The sequence below is a fragment of the Antechinus flavipes genome, chromosome 1 (assembly GCF_016432865.1).
Source record: "Antechinus flavipes isolate AdamAnt ecotype Samford, QLD, Australia chromosome 1, AdamAnt_v2, whole genome shotgun sequence".
Classification (NCBI taxonomy): Eukaryota; Metazoa; Chordata; class Mammalia; order Dasyuromorphia; family Dasyuridae; genus Antechinus; species Antechinus flavipes.
In genome coordinates, this window is record NC_067398.1 from 277,683,218 (window position 1) to 277,705,627 (window position 22,410).

Here is a 22,410-nt window from a genome sequence, read left to right on the forward strand (position 1 = left end):
TAATGAATCTTTCTTGCCTTCCAGAGAGAGCTTCTGCTGAACTCACTTGATGCTCCCCTCTCAATCTAAATTCAGCTGAACTCCCTTAACTGGGCCTCTGCTTTCTTCTTATATATGAGAGAGTGGGATTATAGGTTTTCTCCCATAATGCTCTCTGGCCCTAAGAGCTTCAAGGAGGTGTGAATTCGGATATTTCATACTAAACCCGAAATCTCCCAAATGTGTGAACTCCAATTAGTAAAGGTGTGAACATAAGCATTGTATCAATTAGTTCTACTTGTTTCAGGTTCTGGCCCAAAACATCTCCTTGTAAGATTAGATCAAGGATACTGAACCATGCTAAATTAGTAATGACTTAACAATTTGTAAAGATTCCAACACCTATTCAATTCCAAAATTCTCCATTGTTTCAATTGTCCCAAGCTCTAGGATCTGCCCATAAAATTAAGTACTCTCAACAAAGCTCTTTGCAAAATCTCCTGATTGTATTAGGGGCTTTTGTCCACTAAAAGAGTCTCTTTCTTAGTGATATTCAGAAATAAACAAGAACTTGCCAACTGCCTTTCTTGTTTCCCTCCTTCTCCAAACTCAGGCTCAGATCTCATCAGAAGTAAGCCCCCCCATTTTTTCTCCCTCAATCCTATAGCTAGGACACCCCAAGCAACTGGGAAAAGACTTGTCTGGGTCATCGTGAGCTCCACACTCAGCAAGTTTTCCTTGACTGGGGACACCCAGATTTGGAAATTCTTGAAATTTTCAGCAAAGTTCCTAGAGAACCTTTAACACCTTTCTACCTTCCCTGGAATGCCAGAGGAGAGGAAGTGCTATAGGATGGCTTTTGACAAAGAAATTTTATGGCTTTTGACAAAGATGGGACAGTCTTCTTTCATGTCATTTTTGCCTGTGTCTGCATATCTGTACAGAATGTCTATGTTTGTTCTATGAGCTAGATTCTGTTACCTGGAAAGATTTAAAATGCAGCCAGAAAGAAAAAAACTTCTATTCTGTAGTTAGAATGTTGGAAAGATTATGATTCTCACTTTAAAAAGGGAAAAAGTCTAACTTTTTCCTGTGGACCTCAGCTCTGGCCAAACTGGGAGCTACAAAAATAGTTAGCTAATTAAAATTAAAATAGCATCTTAGTAGATTTTCAAAGTTTTGAGAGCAATGATTAAGAAGTTTTACAATTAGTCATTTTAAGATTGCAAGAAAAATTCCTGAAACATTGGGGATAATTGCAGAAATTTACCCCATTCTGAAAGGGAAAAAAAAAAAAAATAGGTAAATAGTAACTTTTTACTAATCCTTCCTTGACTTCTGTTCCTTTTGGAAAGCACACCAGAAGATATTAAGGGACCCTCTCCACTCTACTCCCCAGAGTTCTGAGTGTATGTCAGTTATGGGGATTGCTAACAAGATCAGTATAGCCCAAGCCCCTCTGTTTGCTAACTCTTCTCATCTCAGAACAGATTAAAAAAAGAATGATAAGGAACTATAGGGAAATTCAAATTGTGCCTCATCTGCAGAATTAGAGGAAGCAGCAAAATCATGGAGACTCCATACAACCTCCCCAACCTAACTTGGAGGAATGGAGAGAGAATGAAGGTCATGGTCAGCATTCCCTAAGCCTTGGCACTTGAAACTACCATCAAAAGGAGATCCTGGCACTAGTCATCCCAGCCTTCAATAAGTTCTGTCCAGCAACTGCCTAGAAAGTATCTGGGTACTGGCAGCAGCCAATGTGGTGAGAAAGCCAGTCAGCCTCTTCATTTGATAAGTCCACTATTCTGTTTCAGTTGTGGATATGTATTAACTATGAAATTAATGGCAAATTATTTTTATCTCTGCCCAGTTTTCTGATAGTAAAAAGAAATAATAACAATTGTTGTGAAGATCACACTGGATATTATTCCTTTATATTTGACAACTTCACATGGGTTTTTTAATGTGACTAATATACACCACCAATGTTGAGATAAATGATTTCTAATTTGTTATTTGAGATATGATAGAAAAAGTAATTTTAAAGGAGCTCTAACCAAAGCCCACTAAAGGGCTTTGTAAAGGGATATGTAAATTGTAATTTATTTGCACTGTTAATAGGAAATTTAAGAGTTTGGGAACTTTAGGAAAACAGAAAAGCAGTTTGCTACTACTTTAAAACAGCCTGCTTTTGAGTTATCTAGAATCAGATTTCTGAGGGGCCTGTCAGTAAAAGTTGGCACCTTAACCCTTTTCCTGGCTCACAAAAGATTGATAATTTGCACAAATTGGAAAATAACTAAACTGCAATTCAGTTTGTCTAGAACATTTAATCAGAATTTATGAAATCTCATTAACTAAAATTAAGTCAATTTAAAAATATATTCTATCTCAATTTTAAGAATTGTCTTGTTTTCTCCCTAAAACAAAAGGGAATAGAATTAAGGGAATAGAAATTACAGCTAAGGCTATTTGGCTATTATTTAGGAAAATTCTAAAATTGTTAACTAAGTTATTGTCATCATATTAACTCTAAAATTGGGATGAGGTGAAAACCTTGGTGAAAACCTTATCAGTTCACCTCCATAAGCAGGGATTTGGGGAAAATATTCTTTGGTATTTAAGAAAAGCTGTCTGGATGACAGACATTCATGATAGCCCTGTCTATGCTCCCCCACAGTCTTCACCCTTTCCTGCGGGGTTCCTGGTTACTGTCTCTAGTAACTCCTATATTAAATCCATTTTTAATTATTATTTTTTGCTCATATTTGGTCCCAGCATTTTTAACTTACTTGTGAGATTTGTTTCCTCCAGACTCTAAGCTATGAATTTCCAGCTACTCATTCAACTTGAATACCATGGGCTGATTGATTCTGACACTCAACTTCCCCTGGATATTGCTGCTGCCATCTTCAAATTTCATGTCTCCTCTCCTCAGTTTAGACCCCACTAAAGCAAGGACAACTGTACACCACTTATTAGCATGAAGCAGCACCAGAAGATGAAATTTCCATCCCTTTGTCCCAAATGAATTTGGGAGTTTAAACTGCTTGAGAGGGGAAATCTTTAGTATAGCTTCTAGGAGAGACAGTAGTAGGGAGGCTCCCCTGACCTTGGGGTGCTTTTGTTTTAACACTCTGTCAGTAATTCTAAAGTCTTCTGACTTTGGAATCTGTGATCCCAAGGTTCCTTCTTCCAACCTTGTAGTGCTATTGTTCTAGTAATCTGTCCATCAATGATTGTAAAAGTTTTCTGGCCTAAGAATATAACAATATTTCTTCCCTTAGATTTTAGGGAAGATATATTAGTGATCCTGAGGCCCTCGGACCTTAGAATGCTATTTTCTTCTAACAATTTGTCTGTCATGATTTCAAAGTCTTCTGGCCTTAGAATAGTCTTACAAATATTGCTATCAAATAATTAATCTGTTGGTCAGTGATAGACAGATTCCTGAGACAATAGTGAATACATCACCTCTCAGACCTACTTGTAAGCCATAAAATTAGCAAATAAGTAATATGAATCTGATCAACTTTGTCCAATAAATCTCTTTTCTCTGGGATCCTTTGTTAAATTTTTTTGGAACTCATCCTGCTTCAATTGGCATTACAATTACAATAAATTTTGCCCTGGAATTTTTTTGAGATACTTCATGCCACTGATCTGTGACCCCCAACATTTTGGGGTCCCTTCACGACCTCAACAAGAGTCTCTTAGAATATAGGTTCTTAACTTTTTGTATCATAGATCCCATTGGTCCATGGTAAAGTCTGTGGATCTCTTTCTCAGAATGGTTTTGAAGTATACAAAATAAAATACACAGGATTCAAAAGAAATATTGGAATACATACATATCTATGTACATACACATACATATATACATATGTATATATACTGTATACTGTACATTGACAATACAAAAGTTTAAAAGACTGTATTCTGACATGCAAAGATGTTCCTAGGAAGCTTGTGAACTTTGGGGGCCATTTCTACTCTAACATCTTTAGTTAAAAACAGCAGTAGCCCTGGAAATTTATCACAGAAGCAATGTCTCTATTGGAAAAATACATTATAGTATCTTCAGTATCAAATAAAGCAAATCACAAACTCAGAAAGTTAGCAGCCATGCCAGAAAAATGGGCAGTCTCTCTTGAAGATTTCCAAGGAATGAGGTCTCTCAGTGAAGCATATTACATTTTTGGAACATAAATTTTAATTGTTAGAATTCTTTGTAATATCAAACTTAAATTTGCCCCTTTTCAAATTCTATCCATTGCTCCTGGTTTTTCCTTCCAAAGCAAAGTAAAATATATCTAATGATAATTCTTCTACAGGACAGACACAGTGTGTGGAACAAGAGGGATATACATGCGAAATATGTTGTTGTTTATCCTTATTTGAATAATATTATGGGATGATGTCTTGCCTCATGAGTGCATTGGATTTAAATGAAGCAGAGTTATACAAAATCATTAACCTCTTTCTTCCAATCTTCAAAGTCCAGTGGCTAGCATTTCACAGTGCCTGGCTTCAGTTGCCTTCATTGCCATCATAACAAATTGTTCTTATTTGCCCATTCTACGAAAGTCTTCACACACTTGGGGTAGATACTTCCTTCCCCCTCTCCCCCAAATCTAACCAATGGATTTGAGGTCTAACAGTTATCCTCAATCTGGTTAGCCCTGTTTGCCAGGATGATGGTCTATTGGTTGTGGATACTGTGCATGCTGACACAGGTGAGAGTTGAGTGCCAGTGAACACTAAAAATGGATGAGCAGGCCTGAAAAGAGCTCGGCAAACCCTGACATAGACATGCTAATCTTGCTTGAATACTTGGTACAACCCAAAGAAATTAGTAGATGTTATAAGACAAAATAATGAGATTATTTATAGACATGCCAAGTTTGAAGTTCAGATGGAAATATTCTGTAGGCTTCTGGGAATTATCTGTATTAAACTATAGAAAAGAATGAGGTTAGTAGAGGAGAGAGTATAAAGAGAAAAGAAGGCCAGCTTTTGGAGATCACATGAGTTAGGGATTATAGAGAAATGAGCTTATACAGGATATTATAACCAGGAAAGTATTATGTCTTTAAAGCCAAATAATTTTGTTCTTACTCTCACCCCACTTAATCATTTACTACATTTGTGGAGAAACCTTATTAATTTTATATTAAGTAGGTATCTCAGCAGTGGAGTAGGATGGATCAGCAGTTATTTAGAACACCCTCTATGCAAATCAATGTTTCTGAGGCTGTCAATTTCACTGTGTTAGCTCTAAAATTTAGGAAACTTTGCCTTTACTTCAAGTATGAATGTTTGTTTTTTTTCAGCTTCCACCTATTGTTCTTAGCTCAGCACTCTGGGAATAAATAGAATAAATCTTCCTCGCTTCCACATGACAGCCTTTCAAATATTCACAGAATCCTTGGATTGAAGAAATGAAAGCAGCTGTCTAGAGTAGTCATACATGCTCTACTCGCTAAACATTTTCTACCTCCAAGAAGGAGGAGCACACCACCTGATAAGGCATTCCATTTTTGGATGGCTCTAATTTTTAAAAATTTTCTCTTGACATCAAGCTGAAATTATCTCTTTATAGCTATCTCCCATTGCTCTTGGTTTTGGCCCCTTGGGTATTCATTCATATGATAGCCTTTCACCCATTTGAAGAAAGCTATAATGTCTCCCAAGTTTTCTCCTTTCCAAATGAAACCTACTTAGTTCCTCAATTGATCCCCAAATAACATGAACTTGAGACACTTTACCACCTCTGGTTAATCTCTTATTCTCCAGTTTATCAATATCTTTCCTAAATGGTAGCAAACATAATGAGGACTGAAGAGGGCAGAGGACAATGGGACTACGATCTTTCTATTCCTGACAGGCATGACTCTATTAATGTTACCTAAAACAATAGAATTTTTGGTTGCCACATCATCCTCCTAATTCATACTAAGAACTCAGAACAGCTGGCACATCCCTAACCATACTTCATCTTGTACTTCAGAATTGAATTCTTTGTATCTATGTCAAGTTTTCTATCTATCACAACTGAATTTCATTTTATTAGATTTTGTCCAATGCTTTAGCATGTCAAGACCTTTTTGGATTCTGATAAGTTTTAAAATAGGTATTGTGTCCTTTCTAAGTCTTTTCTATACAAAAGTCAGCCATTGTGTTTACCAAGCACTCCAAGATTCCTTAAGATTAGTGAATAAAGACCTGTGGAAGAGGATGGAATTTATGACCAAAGAAGAACTAGAGATCATTATTGATCACAAAATAGAAAATTTTGATTATATCAAATTGAAAAGTTTTTGTACAAATAAAACTAATGCAGACAAGATTAGAAGGGAAGCAATAAACTGGAAAAACATTTTTACAGTCAAAGGTTCTGATAAAGGCCTCATTTCCAAAATATATAGAGAATTGACTCTAATTTATAAGAAATCAAGCCATTCTATAATTGATAAATGGTCAAAGGATATGAACAGACAATTCTCAGATGAAGAAAGTAAAAATATTTCTAGCCATATGAAAAGATGTTCCAAGTCATTATTAATCAGAGAAATGCAAATTAAGACAATTCTGAGATACCACTACACACCTGTCAGATTGGCTAGAATGACAGGGAAAGATAATGCGCAATGCTTGAGGGGATGTGGGAAAACTGGATCACTGATACATTGTTGGTGGAATTGTGAAAACATCCAGCCATTCTGAAGAGCAATTTGGAACTATGCTCAAAAAGTTATCAAACTGTGCATACCCTTTGATCCAGCAGTGTTACTACTGGGTAGGGACCTGTATGTGCAAGAATGTTTGTGGCAGTTCTCTTTGTAGTGGCCAGAAACTGGAAACTGAATGGATGCCCCTCAATTGGAGAATGGCTGAATAAATTGTGGTTTATGAATATTATGGAATATTATTGTTCTGTAAGAAATGACCAGCAGGAGAATTTCAGAAAAGCCTGAAGAAACTTACATGAACTGATGCTGAGTGAAATGAGCAGGACCAGGAGATTATATACTTCAACAACAATACTATATGATGATCAATTCTGATGGACATGGCCCTCTTCAACAATGAGATGAACCAAATCAGTTCCAATAAAGCATAACAAATTAGAATTCCCAATCCCTCTATTTTGTCCGCCTGCAATTTTTTATTTCTTTCACAGGCTAATTGTACACTATTTCAAAGTCCAATTCTTTTTATACAACAAAATAACTGTTTGGACATGTGTATATATATATTGTATTTAACTTATACTTCAACATATTTAACATGTATTGGTCAACCTGCCATCTGAGAGAAAGGGTGAAGGGAAGGAGGGGAAAAGTTGGAACAAAAGGTTTTGCAATTGTCAATGCTGAAAAAATACCCATGCATATATCTTATAAATGAAAAGCTATAATATAATAAAAAAAAAAAAAAAAAAACAGGAATGAGAGCAAAAAAAAAAAAAAAAAAAGTCTAGTGACTAGACAGGTAGGTGGAGAAGTGGATAGACTCTGGACTAGGAGTTGGGAAGACCTGAGTTGAATCCAGATTCAGATATTTATATTCTCTGTGACCCTGGAAAGTTATTTAACTTCTATCTGCCTTAGTTTCCTCATCTGCAAAATGATTATAACAATATTATGTGCCCCATATTGTTAAGGATATTGTAAGCATCAAATGAAATGATATTTGTAAAGCAAATTTTAAAGTGTCAAATAATTGCTATCTTGAAGATATTACATTTGGGTAAATCATATGTTCAAAGTTCTGTGTAGACTGCATTTCATGTGAACATGTGATTAAAATGAGATAAAAACATTGTATCAGCTTTATATTATATGGCTAGATTGATTGTGCAGGACCAGACTGAGGGTATGGAAGGTACGATTGCCATGCTCTGGGTCACTAGTGGGTAATGATAGAATTTATTACCAATTTAAGTGCCAGGTGGGGATAAGAAAAAATGTTTTTGTTTTTTTTTCCACAAACTCAAAGTGATATTTGGCCTATAAAGGCACACATCTGGGCAGAGTTCCCTTTATAGACAGGAACAATAAAAGCAGTACAATAAAAACTCATCAGCATATGGTGACTAAAAGTGAACAATTCCCCATCTAAAAAAGTAATTCTGAACTATAGGTTATTTCTATAGCCTATTTCTACAGGCTAGTTATATTTCTATATTGTATATTATGTATTTCTATTGTATTTCTATGTCTAGTTATATTGCCTTCAAGTACATGGAGTTACTGGACGTAATTGCTAATAATATGTTCTTTAAAAGAAATGTAGACCAGATGGCAATACAATTATGAACCCAGGATGGTTGAAAAGCTAGATGCAAATGACTAATGGATTGATCATTGTCAACTTGGAGGAAGATTTCTAGTGATTTGACCCTAGGGATCTGTCTTTGGTTCTGGGCTCTTCAATATTCTTATCAATGACTAGGATGAAATCACAGGTGGCATAGCTATCAGATTTACAGATAAGAAAAATCCTGTGAAGAAAATCTAACATATTGGGATACAGAATCGTAACAGAAAAAGATTTTCATAGGCTAGAAAGACTGGAACTAGTAAGATAAAATTCAATAGAAAGATCAATCAATAAAATCTTATACTTTGAACTCAAAACTCAAGTCAACAAGTATCAGATGGAAGAAGTATGGCAAGACAACTATTCTAGAAATCATCTTGGGTTTTAGCTGTACTGAAAAGTAAATATGAATCAATGATTCTATAATACAATCTTAAGACACATTAAGACAGGAATGGTATCCAGAGTAAGGCTGGTGGTAGTTCCACCAACTTCTGTTCTATTCAAATCAAATCTTGTATATTGTTTTCTGTTCTAGGAGCCACATTTTAATAAAAGGGGTTATTTATAGAGATCTCTCATAGTTCTGGCCAGGTTACATGGTAATGAGACTATGTTTGGAATTTTGATTGTGAACTTATTGTGTGGACATATACTGAGACAATATCATGTGGAGGATTTGTAAACCTCTATGGCATGTGACCTTACTAAGGATGAGGTCAACTTTTAAAATCTTATAGACTGAAGATTGATTGAATTTATTGACTTAAGATGTATGAATTAGTGACGAATTAGCTAACAGCATGTTTTGGACTGTGATAACCCTTTTTTTAACAGGGAATAATTTCTTCATCAGAGACCCAGAGAGAAACAAAGGTAAGAGTGGACCTGGGTTCTGCAGGGAAACGTTTATACATGCATTCAACCATACATAGCAGCAAGTTTATGCTCTGGAATAAAAGCACACTGCAGCTGTATATGACCATGCATTTACCCTTCTTTCATTCACATTAATTTATATGATCGCACAACCGTTCTTTTGAGGAAAGTAATATGAGTCTTTTTGTCCCCATTATACAAAGAGAAAACAGGTTCAGAAAGGAATTGCCCAAGGTCATATAGGTAGCAATGGTTCAGATAGGTTTCATGTTCAGTTCTCCAGATTGTAGGTGCAGTGGTTTTTTACACAGTCCTGCTCCAAATTATCAAAAGTTCAAAATCAGTGAACTTATATGAAATGTTCTTTACACTCTGCAAGCCAATTTATGAGATTCAAGATACAAAACAATCTCACTAACGTCACCCCACTCCATCCCTCATATTTAATAGCTACCTTATGAGTATCAGTCATCATTTCTGAATCAAATCCTGAGGTAACATATAGAGATTTACAAATAACGGTAGAAAGAAAACAAAATACAGTGAAGATTGAGATAAATTTGAGTACTCACTGTCACTAAGAGTCCAAGCAACAAGATGTTCACTCCATTCTCCTGGGGATTTGGTATTCACTCGTGCTCTCACTGTGTACTTTTCCCTGGGCTGTAAGTTGTTTAGAATCACTGAGGTCTGATTTCCTGAAACTTTAATGTTCTTTTTCTCATTTGGGGCCTCATTGGATCGCCTTTCCACCTCAACATAAAAATCATCTTCTGAAATTGGAAATATTGGTTGCCATGTTAAATTCAAAGTGGTCTGACTTCTTGGTACGAGAGTTAAACCTCTTGGTGGAGGAAGGCCTTGAAACAAGAAAAAGAAATTTCCTTTCCTTTATTGTGGAGGTAAGCACAAAGAGATTACTAAGGCCTTTTAAAGAAAGAAACTTTTTAGTTCACAGTATTAACACAAAATATCTACATCAGTAATCCAGGCTGAATGTCCAAAACAAAACTGAAATGCTTTCTTATAATTTCACAGTGTTGCAGCTTCTAATGAATTCTGTGTAACCGTTGAAGATCTTATCCCTTCCAATGTTATCTGCATTTTAGTAAATAACTCAAAAATGCCAGTCCTAAAATTTTGGCTGCCTTAATAAATTTAGGGTCTGGAACCCCCAGCTTGGTGCTTTCTAAGTCACAAAAGATGAGTAAACTGCCTACTTTGAAAGCAACTTGCTGCAACAATCCAGAAAAAGTTAGTTCAGTTATTAAAGGGGAAAATTGTTTAAGACCAGAATTCATTCTTACTAAACAATGACCATTCCCCACTCCCCACTCCTTTAAGGTAAAAGCATTAAGCACTGAAATGATACAAAGTGCTATTTTCCCCAAGATTTGCTTCTATACAATGTGACTGTGAGTCTACAATTGGTATCGTTTTTCAGTGCCTACCTATGTGTTTTTCCTCTTAAAAAATGAATCTTTATGTTGGAAAACCATACCAATGGGTCATATTAATATGTAGGATCAACATCTTCTAGCTCTTGACAATCGAATCATAGATTCAGAACCAGAAAAAATAGGAGGCAGAGTAAAACTTCGTTTATTATAGAGAAAAATTAAGACCCAGAAAGGTGACCTTGGCCAGGGTCACACCTGGGAGTGTAAAACCTATACCATACTGACCCTCTATCAATGTATCTTGGTGGGAGAAAATCTCATCCTTAATTGATCATATAAAATTGGATGAAAATAATTGGTCTTGATGGATATGAAGTCTAGTATGACATAGGAAAAATAGCTCGTGTAGTTTAAATTATGACAGCATTTGCATTACTCCTTTCTCTTATAATTCTTCTGCCGAGGGATGTTATGAACTGCCTTTATTAATCTTTGAAGTTCTAGCTAATAGATTGAATAGAATAGCTAAGTATTCACAGACATTAAAGAGTGAGGGACGCTCTTTGTAGTGGCCAGAAACTGGAAACTGAGTGGGTGCCCCTCAATTGGAGAATGGCTGAATAAATTGTGGTATATGAATGTTATGGAATATTATTGTTCTGTAAGAAATGACCAGCAGGATGATTTCAGAAAGGCCTGGAGAGACTTACATGAACTGATGCTGAGTGAAATGAGCAGGACCAGGAGATCATTATATACTTCAACAACAATACTATATGATGATCAATTCTGATGGACGTGACCCTCTTCAACAATGAGATGAAACAAATCAGTTCCAATAGAGCAGTAATGAATTGAACCAGCTACAACCAGTGAAAGAACTCTGGGAGGTGACTACCAATCCCTCTATTTTTGTCTGCCTGCATTTTTTATTTCCTTCACATGTTAATTGTACACTATTTCAAAGTCAGATTCTTTTTGTACAGGAAAATAACTGTATGGACATGTATACATATATTGTATTTAACTTATATTTTAACATATTTAACATGTATTGGTCTACCTATCATCTGGGGGAAGGGATGGAGGGAAGGACAGGAAAAATTGGAACAAAAGGTTTTGCAACTGTCAATGCTGAAAAATTACCCATGCATATATCTTGTAAATAAAAAGCTACAATAAAAAACAAAAATTTTTTTAAAAGAGTGAGGAGCTGTTATAATTATCTAAATAGTTTAGGCAAAAGCAAGGTTTAGGAGCATATGTAATATTTCTTTCTCTTTCTTCAAAGATTTTAGAAAACTCTCCCTCCTCCCTACATACATGCACAACTGTAAATCAAGCATGTATTAAAAAAATACAAAAAAACTCTCAAAACTAAATTAAATAACAGCAAAATTTAAATTATGGAAAACAATTACTTTCAAGAATTGCCTTTCTTCTACCCAGCTTGAATTATTTTGACATACTCTAAGAGAATTCCAACTACATCCTTGTTTGAATTTATTTTAAATGAAGAGGACAGAATGAAATTTGTCAATTTGTTTATGATCTCTTCCATAAATACTTTCTACCTAAGTCATATTTTGACTTCCATGGTTTTTTTTTTTTTATTATTATCAGCCTTTAACCTGGTTTAAAACTGACCCTCCACCCCCACCCCAGTCTCAAGGGCTTCTCCAAAGTCTGGATAGTTTCCTATTGTAGTGACTAGGTTCATTTTGTACTTTTAGAGTGTCTAATGCTAACAAAGCACATTTCTTCCTCATTCAGCTTCTCTCTTCAAACACTTTGGGGATCATAATATTACTGAGTGCCAATTAGTTTTTCAGGGATGCTAATGAATTGAAATTTAATTATTTAATTTCCATCTCCTCTGCAGAAATGGCTAAGTATAGGTGTGGATTGAATGAACTGAATGGACTAGTTTTACTAAATTGCTTTTTTTTCCCCTCTTTTTAAAAAGTTTTTTTTTTTTTTTAAAGGAATTGCTTACTTGGATAGAGAAAAGGAAATACACTAGAAATAAAAGTGATGTAAATATTCAACATAAATAAATAAATAAAGAATAAGATAAGGTTTAAAAATTAGTCACTTTGCCTCTTTTCTAATGCTGTGTTTAATGTTGGAGAATAAAATAACTATGAAGGAAAGACAAAGTTATTAGGGGCCCAAGTGTTCTCAACCATTTTTGTGGACCTCTTCTCAGAATAATGGTTTTAAATGCATACACACACACACACACACACACACACACACACACACACAATGCACATATACATACATAATATGTATACATAAATGCAAATGTAAACATGTGATTACTAAAATATATAAGAAAATTAATTGCATAAAAATACAGCCATCAAAATATTTTAAGAAACAAGTTCACAAATCTCAGTTTAAGAACCCCTTTCTAAACAGCAACAACAACAATTAAAAAAAAAACCTCACTGCTGTTGCAGGCTTCATCACTGAATTTATTCATATCCTAGTATTACTTTATTTTCTCTGTTTTCAAATTTGAATTGGAGTTGGAGTATATTGTGAGAAAAAGCAATATCTGACAGTAGCAAAGTGTTTTCATTTAGAATAATAATTATTTTCCAGACACCCAATTGAAATGGGGATGGGGAGAGAGGAAAATTCCAGGTAAAATGCAGCATATTTCAAAGTTTGATATGCAGATTATTTTCTATGCTTCTTATCATAAACAAGTTTGCTTTTTAGCTAGATAAAAAGTTTGTCAAACTAAAAAAACAAGAAGTTTATAGAGAAGTAACTGCCTGAGTGGTCACACATTAATACAATCTTTTTTCTGAAAGTTGAATGTTATTTATTTTAAATGTTATGGCTATTATTCAGTGTACCCTATCCTTAAGCATCTCCTTTATTACCTCATTTGATTCTTGTAATAACTCTGTATTGTAGGTGCTATAGTTATCTTCATTTTATACATGAGAAAACTGACTTTCCCATTATCATACTATTTAAAAATAGCTCTTTAAATCAAAAAAGAAATAGTATAGGTGAGTGGTGCTAAATAAGTGGGTAATTATTACTGGTACTAGATTAAAATATAATTGGAAAATATTTGACAAAATAACTAAAAATATAATACAACATAGATAATATTAATATGTGAAATTTTTTTAGTCAATATGTGGCCCACTAGAATTCTTACATATGGTTTCTATTTGAGTTTGGTACCACTGGTCAAGGAAGTTTGTATTGTTATTATATGGCTGGTTGGGGAGTGTATCAAAGAGCAGTAGTATTTTGGATAGGTTCAGTGATAGATTCAAATATCAGACTTAGAAATTTAAATCCTATCTCAAACAACATTGAACCTCTTTTTATTCTCTTTATATCCTCAACTGTAAAATAAACAGGTCGGACTTGATGACCTCTAGCATTCTTTTCAGCTTTTAATCTACAATTCTTTAAGTAGGAGAAGGAAGATAAATCCCTATTCTCCCAGTAGTCAAGCTATAAATCTGCCAAAAAAGCAGATCAATTAGAAGTTCATATTCTTCTTTTACTTAGCGCTGTACCAATCAGATTCCCAAAAAACTATTTTGATGAACTAGAAAAAAATAACAACAAAGTTCATATGGAAAAACAAAAGGTCAAGAATTTCAAGGAAATTAATGAAAAAAAAAATCAAATGAAGATGGCCTAGCTGTACCAGATTTAAAATTATATTATAAAGCAGCAGTTACTAAAACCATCTGGTATTGGCTAAGAAATAGACTACTTGATCAATGGAATAGGTTAGGTTCAAAGGACAAAAAAGCCAATAACTTTAATACTATAGTGTTTGACAAACCTAAAGACCCCAGTTTCTGGGATAAGAATGCACTATTTGACAAAAATTGCTGGGAAAATTGGAAATTAGTATGGCAGAAACTAGGCATTGACCCACACTTAACACCGTACATCAAGATAAGGTCAAAATGGGTTCATGACCTAGGCATAAAGAATGAGATTATATGTTGGAGGGGATTCGGGAAAACTGGGACACTAATGCATTGTTGGTGGAGTTGTGAACAAATCCAACCATTCTGGAGAGCAATCTGGAATTATGCCCAAAAAATTATCAAATTGTGCATACCCTTTGATCCAACAGTGTTTCTACTGGGCTTATATCCCAAAGAAATACTAAAGAAGGGAAAGGGACCTGTATGTGCCAAAATGTTTGTAGCAGCCCTGTTTGTAGTGGTTAGAAACTGGAAAATGAATGGATGCCCATCAATTGGAGAATGGCTGGGTAAATTGTGGTATATGAATGTTATGGAATATTATTGTTCTGTAAGAAATGACCAGCAGGATGAATACAGAGAGGACTGGCGAGACTTACATGAACTGATGCTAAGTGAAATGAGCAGAACCAGGAGATCATTATACACTTCGACAACGATATTATATGAGGACATATTTTGATGGAAGTGGATTTCTTTGACAAAGAGACCTGAGTTTCAATTGATAAATGATGGACAAAAGCAGCTACACCCAAAGAAAGAACACTGGGAAACGAATGTGAACTATCTGCATTTTTGTTTTTCTTCCCAGGTTATTTATACCTTCTGAATCCAATTCTCCCTATGCAACGGTTCTGCAAACATATATTGTATCTAGGATATACTGCAACATATCCAACATATAAAGGACTGCTTGCCATCTAGGGGAGGGGATGGAGGGAGGGAGGGGAAAAAAAATCGGAACAGAAATGAGTGTCAATATAAAGTAATTATTAAATAAAAATTAAAAAAAAAAGAATGAGATTATAAATAAATTGGAAGAGCATAGGATAGTTTACCTCTAAGACCTGTGGAAAACGGAGGAATTTATGACCAAAGAAGAACTAGAGATCACTATTGACCACAAAATAGAAAATTTTGATTATAACAAATTGAAAAGTTTTTGTACAAACAAAACAAATTCAGACAAGATTAGAAGGGAAACAATAAACTGGGAAAACATTTTTACAATCAAAGGTTCTGATAAAGGCCTCATTTCCAAAATATATAGAGAATTGACTCTAATCTATAAGAAATCAAACCATTCTCCAATTGACAAATGGTCAAAGGATATGAACAGACAATTCTTAGATGAAGAAATTGAAACTATTTATAGACATATGAAAATATGCTCCAAATCATTATTAGTCAGAGAAATGCAAATTGACAACTCTGAGATACCACTACACACCTGTCAGATTGGCTAGAGTGACAGGGGAAGATAATGTGGAATGTTGGAGGGGATGTGGGAAAACAGGGACACTGATACATTGTTGGTGGAATTGTGAACACATCCAGCCATTCTGGAGAGCAATTTGGAACTATGCTCAAAAAGTTATCAAACTGTGCATACCCTTTGATCCAGCAGTGTCTCTACTGGGCTTATACCCCAAAGAAATACTAAAGAAGGGAAAGGGACCTGTATGTGCCAAAATGTTTGTGGCAGCCCTGTTTGTAGTGGCTAGAAGCTGGAAAATGAATGGATGCCCATCAATTGGAGAATGGTTGAGTAAACTGTGGTATATGAACGTTATGGAATATTATTGTTCTGTAAGGAATGACCAGAAGGATGAATACAGAGAGGACTGGCAAGACTTACATGAACTGATGCTAAGTGAAATGAGCAGAACCAGGAGATCATTATATACCTCAACAATGATACTGTTTGAGGATGTATTCTGATGGAAGTGGATCTCTTCGATAAAGAGAGCTAATTCAGTTTCAATTAATCAAAGATGGGCAGAAGTAGCTACACCCAAAGAAAGAACACTGGGAAATGAATATAAATTGTTTGCATTTTTGTTTTTCTTCCCGGATTATTTATACCTTCTGAATCCAATTCTCCCTGTGCAAAAATCGGAACAGAAGTGAATGCAAGGGATAATGCTGTAAAAAATTACCCTAGCATGGGTTCTATCAATAAAAAGTTATTAAAAAAAAAAAGAAGAAGTTCATATTCTTCTTATAACTTCTTTCACCAGGATACCTAATCAGTTATTGCACTCCTTATACTTACTACTTACCAATGGATGCTGTAGTAAAACGTTTGACAGGACCTGGATGTCCTTCACCACCTTCTCCTCTGCGGCTCAACTGAACACAGAGCTCATATTCTGTCCTTGATTCCAAAGAGTCCAGTGTTATAATTTCTTTACTTACTGAATAAAGAAAAAGAAAGCCCAGAAAATTATAATTAGTTTTATATTTTTTAGACCAAGAAATTGTTAGTAAAAAAAAAAAGGGGGGGGGCAGAGAGGGGTGCTTGAAAATAGATTCAAAAGCTTAAACTCTAGGGTAGATTATTATATTCTCTAATATAATATAAGCTCAACTGGCTGAAAAGATTCTTTATTGATCTTGTGGGATTACCTAATTGGCAAAGCTTTATGACTCCATGTATCTCAATACCTTCAGATATATTTGCAAATAATAGTATTATGGAATGCTTTAAGGTTTGCAAGGATCTATTCTGTAACTATATACCCTTCTATCTGGCAAGACCCCATTAATTCAGAATAGTAGAGGTTGGAATGGGAATATATAGGAAAGGAGCAAATACCTATCTGAAATAGTGAAAAATAAATAAATAAATAAATAAAAATGATATTAAATGCAGTTGAAAGAGAGTTGACCTTTAGTTAGAAGATCTTAGTTTGAATCATATCTGGACCATTTGCTATCTATGTATGCTATATATGCTACTGGGACAAATTTCTTAATTGGACCCCATTTTCCCTCATATATAAAATGAAGAAACTAAGCAGGGTGATATTTAAAAATTCTTGTAGTTTTAAGCATATAATCTTATGAAATAGAATAGAAGAACCAGAACCAAGCTAGCAAGGAGTCAGTAAAGGCTCTTTAAGGTTTGTTTTAATGTCTAGATAATTGGTTTGTAAGACTCATGTACATTTTACACATAAATGTAAATGGATTAATCCAAAGAACTAAAAAATATGTGCCCTATCTTTTATTTAGCAATGTTTTTCTTAGTTTCTATTAGAGTTACTATTAATTCCAAATGATAGTAGCTTCATTAGATTTTTTAAAACTATATTTTGAAGACCTCATTAAGACTTATCATTTCCAGGAAGCATGAACAGTGGAGTGAATATTAGGGAATCACTGTCTTGCTAATGACATTTTGAGCACTAGTTCTAAAAACAATAATGTAGCATTTTAATTTTAAGGCCTCAGTCATTTATTAACTGTGTATGAATTTTTGATTGGGCCTACAGAGAAAAAAGTAAGCCATCTGGATTATTAACCTAAAAAAAAAAATCTTTCTCCACCATCATAATTGCTTTAGTACTTTACTTTTCTCGTGTAGACAAGTCTTATTTCACGATATTCTTGGCCTTACCAGTAACTGGTATACTTTCCTTCTACAACTCAAATATGTTTATTTGTTTGTTCTAGTTTTGTCAATATCCCATCCTCAGATAAATGTTCTAAAAATTTGTGATTCTTGAGAAAGTCACTAAAACCTCTCAAAGACTCAGGTGACACTTTAATATTCTTTATTTATAAACTACATACAGATCCACTTTGAAAGAGGGAATTTCCTTTTTGGAGTTCCCTTCATCAAAGAAATCACATCTCTCCAAAAATATGAATGAATGAAAGAATGAATGAATGAATGAAGTAGGTAGGAAGGTAAGTAGATAGATAGATAAAATAAATTGGGCATTTGGAAATAAGATAGCAGGATGCAAAATAAGAAAATTCAGCTTGTTCAGCTCTATATCATCTCTGTGGCACCTAGTGGTACCATGGAGAGAGCTCAGGAAAACCTGAGTTCAAATTTGATCTCAGTCATTTATTAACTGCGTGACTGTAAGCAAGTCATTTAACTTCATTTTGCCTCAGTTTCTTCAATTGTAAAGTGGGAAGAATTATAATACCTATCTTGCAGTATTGTTATGAGGATCAGAGATCATATTTGCTTAGCACTGTACTAGAAGGTTCTGTACAAACGTACAAATGTCTGTACAAATCCCTTTATTTCCTTGTGCTACATCTCACTGCCACTGGAGGGTTTACATCTGACCAAGAGGGCTACCGAATTACCTAATTCAGAAGCAGCTCCTATGACTTCATTTCACCATATGCATGGGAAAGTATTGGCAATAGAATTGTCAATTGGTCACAGAATTGAAGAGGGGAGGGAAAAAGTTTAAAGACAACAGAGGAGTATGAATTCTAATTGTATTATACACAAAAAAGCCACTTTTTTTGAAATCACTCCCTTACCTTGCAGATGTTTCCAGGTTTCATATTGTTTACTGGACTTGTATAGAAGTTTCTTGGACTTGATTGGCCCATCTCCCCAATAAGGCTCAGAACTGATATTGATGATAACAAAGTTGTGACCAGCCTCTACCACCTTTGGTGCATTCAAAGGTTCTGGGGGAACTAATTAGAGTGACAACAATCAGATTAGCTCTCACAATTAGACATTTTTGATTTTTTTATTTTTAAAATTTTTATTTTTGAGAAGCATAGTGGATAAAGAACTGTCCTTGAAAGGTCCAGAAGACCTGGATACAATTCTCCTTTTGACATAGCTGTATGGTACAGAGTAAGTTATTTAACTCCTCAGTACTCCAGGAAACTCTCAAAGACAGGTACATTACAGAAAAGGGCTAACCTGCATTTTAACAAATTTCCTTTACCTGGGATTCTCTAATAGCAAATAAAATCACAGTACCAGCAGCTACCCTATTTTAATTTTTAAACAAAATGCCCTAGAAAATATTTGCTGTGTTAGTTTTTCATATTTCAAAGAATTTAAAAATGTTTGTCAATCAGTCTTTCTTCTTTCTGTGTTCACATTCAAATTAACACATTCATTTCTCCCCTTTCATCCCTCTACGAAATGAAAGAGTAAAGAATTTACGAAGGCTATAAATTGTCTCATATGAATCAAAATTAGGTCTGTCAGATTCAAATTTAGGCCAAATCCATTCCATACCATAACTGAGTAGATGAACAGCAGGTGTGTAAAAGTGATTGGCTGACAATTTCTTTAAGCAAGGAAACAACATAATAAAGTGATTATAGCCATGTTGACCTTTCTCCAGTGGTTGCTTTAATCTGGTGACTAAAACTACTTCCTTGTTTTAAACCGAAGTTGTCTTCCTTCATGAGTGGTTACTGCCAGAGAACAAGATCAACTGTGTTTAAATTTCACATATCATAAAAGGGACTAAAGGCATATTTATCAGTCAATAGGGGCTTATTCTTCATAAGTTTTTGTTTGTTGGTTTGGTTGATTTTTACAGAATTTCTTATTAGAAAGGTAAAAATCTGCTTTGAGTTAATGAATGACTCTATTTCTAAAGATGGTAATTTTTCTCAGTGTGTACACTCTTTATATTGATAGGAAACAGAGCATAACATTTCCAAATTGTAAGGCAACAATTTCATGAGTTGGAACAGCCCCTAAAATTTAACATGTAGTAACTAACTTTTTGGTTTCTCAGAACTCAATCTGGTTGGTCCTTGTAATGCAATACAATAGTTCACTATTGTTCACTGGTCAAATCCACTCTCACTTCCTTTCTTGTTTGGTGTAGGATTTGCCTGAGTATTTGTTCCACTGGCATAACCTAGTTCACTTGCCCACCAATGGGAAGCATTATGTGAAGACTTTAATGGAGGAATAAGTTATTATTTATACATGCTATCCAAATGGATTTGGAATCAGAAGCCCAAGGTTCACACCTATTTCTTCCACCTATTACATTCTTAACCTTGGATGAATCATATAATCTCTTGAGATCTGTTTCCCAGTCTAAAAATATAAGGGAGTTAACTAAATCACATCTTATCCCTTTTCTAGCTAATAAATCTATTGCTTTCCTTGCTTTAAATCTAACTTGAAATCCTATGATTCACTTTACACGTGATCTTTGCTCAGAATCGCTTTGCTAAATATTTGAGGCAGAGTTTGAACACAGGTCTTCCTGATGCCAAACCCAACGCTCTTAATTACTGAGCCATAGTTGTTGATAAGTTGTATGAGAAATCTTGTCAAGGAGAATAAGATCCTGGAACCAGCAATTGGACCAAATTGGTTTGCTTTTAACTTATTGCTGTTTATTCACCAAAGACCTTTCAGGGATTTAGATAAGATAATTTGTCTTCATACCATTTCCTCTTTTCCTAGAAATTGCACAAAATAAAAAATTATTTTGACCCTGTGAACTTTCTACAGAATAAAATTGATAAAGGGCTCAGAAAACATTCAAAAGCACATTAAGAGTTCTAGGATGATGTTGACTCTTATTCTCTTGGCAACAGAATTAAAATTCATTTATAAATTTTTGATCTATGGCATAGTTTAAAAAAAAAAACTATGAATCCAATCTTATACTCCATTATGGAATGTATTCTGAACCTGTCCCAAAGACTTTCTAAACAATAAGAGGCCCAATGTAAATCATGTTGGCATCTCATCTATAAAATAAAAGAGTTGGTCTAAAAGATAGCCACCTTCTAGTTATATTAATCTACCAATCTCCCTTAATCCCTCCAGACATATATACTTATCCAATTGAAATATTTTGATCTTTCATGAGAAAAATCCAGACATTTCTAGCATAGTAAAGGAGCTACCAAATTTTTCTGGTTCTCTATAAAAATTATCTTTGTTAATTTGTGTAATATGACACAGCATAATAAATGATAACCCATTTAGGGTTTACACAGAAGACTTTTCAAACTTCTTAAAAGCTAACAAATCACAACATCTTTGCAAAATAAAGCCAGAATTATTGTGAAACATAACAACCTTTCACTTTCATGCCTAATGGGTAAAAAGTCAAAGCTTGGTGTCCTGGAAAACAATGAAGACATCACAGCATAAAATGCTCTCTGTACATTGAAAACATCTCCTTCTTATCCACTTTGGCATAGATTATAATTTTGTTAGAACATTTCCAGTACTTTAGATCACAGGTTCTTCCCCATCCTGTGTGTCTTGGAGCCCTTAGAGGAATCTATGGAATTCCTCTCAGAATAATGTGTTTAAATACATAAAACAAAATATACAAAATTACAAAGAAAACCAATTGTATCAAAAGCTTTATCTTTTTTTTCCAGAAAAAGAAGTTTATGGACCCCATGTTATTAAGAACCCTAAACTAAGATGTTACTGTGGGTAGGTAGATTTTTTTTCGTATTAGAGGTTCGTGGGCTAGGTGGTTTTAGCTAGCAATAATTATTAGTGGAAGAAGTCAGAATGATAGAACTAGTAGTGGCTACTAAGGAAGGTATCTTATACCTCAAGAAAGTGAGGCTTACCTTTAACAGTAATGTTGAAAGATTTTTCCACCATTCCAGCCACTGTGTTCACACTACAAACCCAAACACCAGAGTCAGGGGGCAGAATCCGATGGATACTGAATTCAGCTTCTGATCGATTATTTCGTACAAAGGATTTAGGCTGAAATGAACAAACCCAATAAAATAGAGCTATGCAAAGAAAATTGGCATCAAAAGAGCGCGCACATCTACAACTTTCTTTTTTGGGTCAGGAAAATATTTTCTACTGAGGAAAAGGTTAAAGACAATGTGGATCTTCACTGTTGGCTTATTTCCCAAGCTTTAGCTAAAATGAAAGTTTATATTTTGTGAAATCTCCCTTAGTCTTCTGTCTGCTTTAATTTGTTTTTAGGGAGGGAAAGTATGCCTTTATTTAGGAGACTTTAATTATATTTATTAATTTTAAGGATGTGGAAAAATAATGGCTAAAACTTCTATAGTTCTTTAAAGTTTTCAAAATGTTTTATATACATTAC

General features: G+C 34.5%; 1 protein-coding gene across 1 annotated transcript in view; it reads right to left on the minus strand.

Moving 5' to 3' along the window:
• The window catches only part of TEK (TEK receptor tyrosine kinase), a 143,660-nt gene that overhangs the window by 58,815 nt on the left and 62,435 nt on the right, over positions 1-22,410 (minus strand). The window contains exons 9-12 of the mRNA XM_051961438.1: positions 21,914-22,055; positions 18,860-19,021; positions 16,630-16,764; positions 9,759-10,046 (exon numbers count right to left, since the gene is read on the minus strand). Of these exons, the coding sequence (XP_051817398.1) occupies positions 9,759-10,046; positions 16,630-16,764; positions 18,860-19,021; positions 21,914-22,055 (727 nt within the window). The remainder of the gene's footprint in view (positions 1-9,758; positions 10,047-16,629; positions 16,765-18,859; positions 19,022-21,913; positions 22,056-22,410) is intronic.